The sequence below is a fragment of the Urtica dioica genome, chromosome 4 (genome assembly GCF_054948205.1).
Source record: "Urtica dioica subsp. dioica isolate 48M chromosome 4, U.dioica_male_clone48M_v1_H2, whole genome shotgun sequence".
NCBI lineage: Eukaryota > Viridiplantae > Streptophyta > Magnoliopsida > Rosales > Urticaceae > Urtica > Urtica dioica.
The window spans coordinates 18,265,556-18,268,912 of NC_142759.1; the positions used below are offsets into that span (position 1 = coordinate 18,265,556).

The 3,357-nt window shown below is 43.1% G+C and overlaps 1 protein-coding gene across 1 annotated transcript; it reads right to left on the bottom strand.

Moving 5' to 3' along the window:
- Nucleotides 1–1,173: 1,173 nt before the first annotated feature.
- On the bottom strand, nt 1,174–2,121 carry LOC149400978 (uncharacterized). The gene has a single exon (XM_089610563.1). The coding sequence runs from the start codon at nt 2,119–2,121 to the stop codon at nt 1,174–1,176; it is 948 nt and encodes a 315-aa protein (XP_089466689.1).
- Nucleotides 2,122–3,357: the final 1,236 nt, after the last annotated feature.

The following is a 3,357-nucleotide window of genomic DNA, read 5'->3' on the forward strand; positions in this document are numbered from 1 at the left end:
ACGAGATGGTTTCGGGTCTCGGTGGCTTGCTGTTGGTCGAGCTTCCTCCTCCTCCATGAGCTCACCCCCGTCGCTCACTCCCTCGCTCTCTTCCTCTCTCTCCTTCTCTCGGCTCTCTCTCTCTCCTTCTCTCGGTCTCTCTCTTTCCCTTTCTCTCTTCTTTCTTTTCTTTCTTTTCTTTATTTCTTTTCTTTTCGTAAGATTTAGAAGTGAAATTTTAGAAGTGAAATAAGAGAGGGAACAAAATCCCGCTAATTCTTTAGACGAAATGTTTTGGACTTTTGGGTGCGACTGTTCAGAATCACATAGTGAGTCCGAACTCCGACTTCTCACAACCTAGTACTTCACCAATAGGCCCTGTTCAGAATCACATAGTGAGTCCGAACTCTGACTTTCTCAAATGAGAATACGTAAGTTGTCAAATGGCATGTCTCATTTCAGGATTAAGGTAAGCACGATGCAATTCATACGTAGTGACTTCGAGACATAAGAGGTTAAATGGTTTGTTCTTATTTTGTCTCTAGAAGTGCACTGGTCAATTCAGTACCTTCGTAAGATACCTAGAAGAACTATAGAGTCTCCAACTCTCAATGCCCCATAACCAGACATCATAGATTCTCCTAACAATCGTACTGAGGTCAATAGTCATTTGACCCTTAGATTGCGAATATATCGTTTTAAGCAAACTACGAAGAGTTTGTTCATGCAAATCTACATTTGTCTCTTCGTAAGTTGTTTAGTTTGTTTATGGACTAAAGACTAATGTTTTATCATAAAGCTTCAAACAGACAAGGAAGAATGAATGAACGTTTCAACTTTTTATTAATGAATAAGCAATTACAAGCAAGAGTCTTCGTGAGACTTTATTACATCAACTGTACAAAATAAAGACTACAACTCTTCTTGTAGGCACCATTGACAACAGTGACCGTCTTCCACGTGGATTCAGTGCGTGCAATAGGATGAACTAATGCCCTATATGTCGGACAAAGTCCATCTTATAGCGGTCTTGTGTCTTCGCAACACCTCCAAAAGTTTCTTTTCCTCCGTCTTGCTCAAGTCAGCGGAAATGATCACCAGGAGTGTAGACTCATCTCCTAAGTAGGAGTATCGGAGATGTGATGGCAACTCCTTGAGCTCGAGCTCGAGTGCCTTCTTGATTGACGGAAGGACTCATGGTGTTATCTCCCCCAAACTCTCAAAGTACTTCTTCCGGTTAGGCTCAAAGCTATCCATGTACTTTGCCTCATCTAAAGCTTCACATTTCAACAAATCATTGGAAAAATCCATTGAGTTTAGAAGGCTTACCTCTAGTGAATCGGTGGATTGATGAGCATAGTCGTTGATGAAGAAGTTACACATGTCGATTCGGAATACGTCGTCGCTAGCTCGCGGGTACTTCACCGAGTTGAAGACGTTGAAAAGAGCTTCTTCGCCATTGACCCGCAACTTCAATTCTCTTTTTTGCACGTCGATGAGAGCACCGGCGGTCGCTAAGAAAGGTTTCCCCAAAATGATCGGAATGTTCCGATCCTCTTCCATGTCGAGCACAACAAATTCCGCCGGGAGGATGAATTTATCCACCTTGATGAGTACATCCTCAATCACTCCCCGCAGATACTTGATCGACCGGTCCGCCATTTGAAGCGTGATGCGAGTCGGTGTGATTTCTCCGATCCCAAGCTTGACGAAGACCGAGTACGGCATCAAGTTGATGCGAGCTCCCAAGTCACAAAGCGCTCTCCCAATATTCGAGCCTCCAATATCACAAGGGATGGTGAAACTCCCCGGATCTTTCAACTTCTTGGGAAGCCTCCGTTGGATAATCGCACTACACTCCTCGGTGAGAGCAATAGTGTCGCACTCTTCGCTTATCCGTCTCTTGTGGGTAATGATTTCCTTTAGGAACTTCGCATACTTTGGTATTTGCTCTATTGCTTCGGCAAATGGTATGTTGATTTCTAGTTTCTTGAAGATATCAAGAAACTTACCAAATTGCTTGTCGAGCTCGTTCTTCTTGAAGTGTTGAGGAAAAGGGACTTGAACGGGAACTTTGGTACTTGGTGGAGCGATCGGAAGCATTGTCAGTGAAACTTGATCCGTTGGTGATGACTCGTCCATTTGCACCTTTCCTCTATTCTTCTCTTGACTCTCGGTCGAGTTGTCGATCACATTACCACTTCTCTATGTAATGGCTTTACATTGTGGTCGAGGGTTGACGTCGGTGTTGCTTGGGAGGAAACCTTGCGCTCTCTCGCTCATGGCTTTAGCGAAGTGACCCATTTGAATTTCAAATGTTCTTATTTCACTACTACAAAACTAGGATTCTACAACGCTTAAAAACAGTTGTAGAATGTTTCTACAACGCTTATTAAGCGTTGGGAGCGTTGTAGAAGCTTCTACAACGCTTAAAAATCCGTTGTAGAATCCAACAGCTTTCTACAACGCTTAATGATCCGTTGTAGAAACTAAGCTTCTACAACGGATATTTAAGCGTTGTAGAAGCTTCTACAACGGTTTGAATCCATTGTGTAATTTTTAAATATTTTCAAACTTCTCGCCGCGGTGAAGTATATTTCTCGCCGCGGCGAGAAATTCTACAACGGATCTTCAATCCGTTGTAGAATCATGTCGCCGCGGCGGAAATAATACGTCGCCGCGGCGACTTGTGTGCCGCGGCGAAGTACGTTCCACGCCGCGGCGACATGATTCTACAACGGACTGAAGATCCATTGTAGAATGTTTTCGCCGCGGCTATAATTATACTTTGCCGCGGCGAGATTCACGCCGCGGCGACGTAGGTTCTGCGCCGCGGCGAGAGTATTCTACAACGGATTTTTATGCGTTGTAGAAGTTTTCTGAATATTTTTTTAAAAACCCTCCGCGGCGACGTTTTAGTTTCGCCGCGGCGAGGTGTATATCGCCGCGGCGAAACTAAAACATCGCTGCGGCGAGTTTTTGATGCATGAATAATGTGCTCTCGGTATCATTTTTGCCGCGGCGACTCTTATTTTCCGCCGCGGCGAACGTTATACGCCGCGGCGAAATTTCTAAGTCGCCGAGGCGAAGACTTTATTATGAACCTGAAATCATTTTTTACACGTACTAAACCCGGTTTAAAAAGTATGGCACCTGAAAATAACCTTCAATCCAAAAAATAATATATACATCTTCAAAACATTCAAAAGAAATATTTACATCTAAAACCAATCCAAAATTGAATATAAAAACTAACTAATCATCACAATTAATAAATGTTTGTACATAAGTTACCCATTCTTCCCTAACTCTCTCTAAATCCTCTTTTGTATAGTTTTTCTTACTTTCTAATTTTCCTACACCTCCTACGACTATATC

Bases quoted from the DNA above. Each gene is read 5' to 3' on its own strand.
- LOC149400978 (XM_089610563.1), bottom strand. From the start codon at position 2,121: ATGGACGAGTCATCACCAACGGATCAAGTTTCACTGACAATGCTTCCG.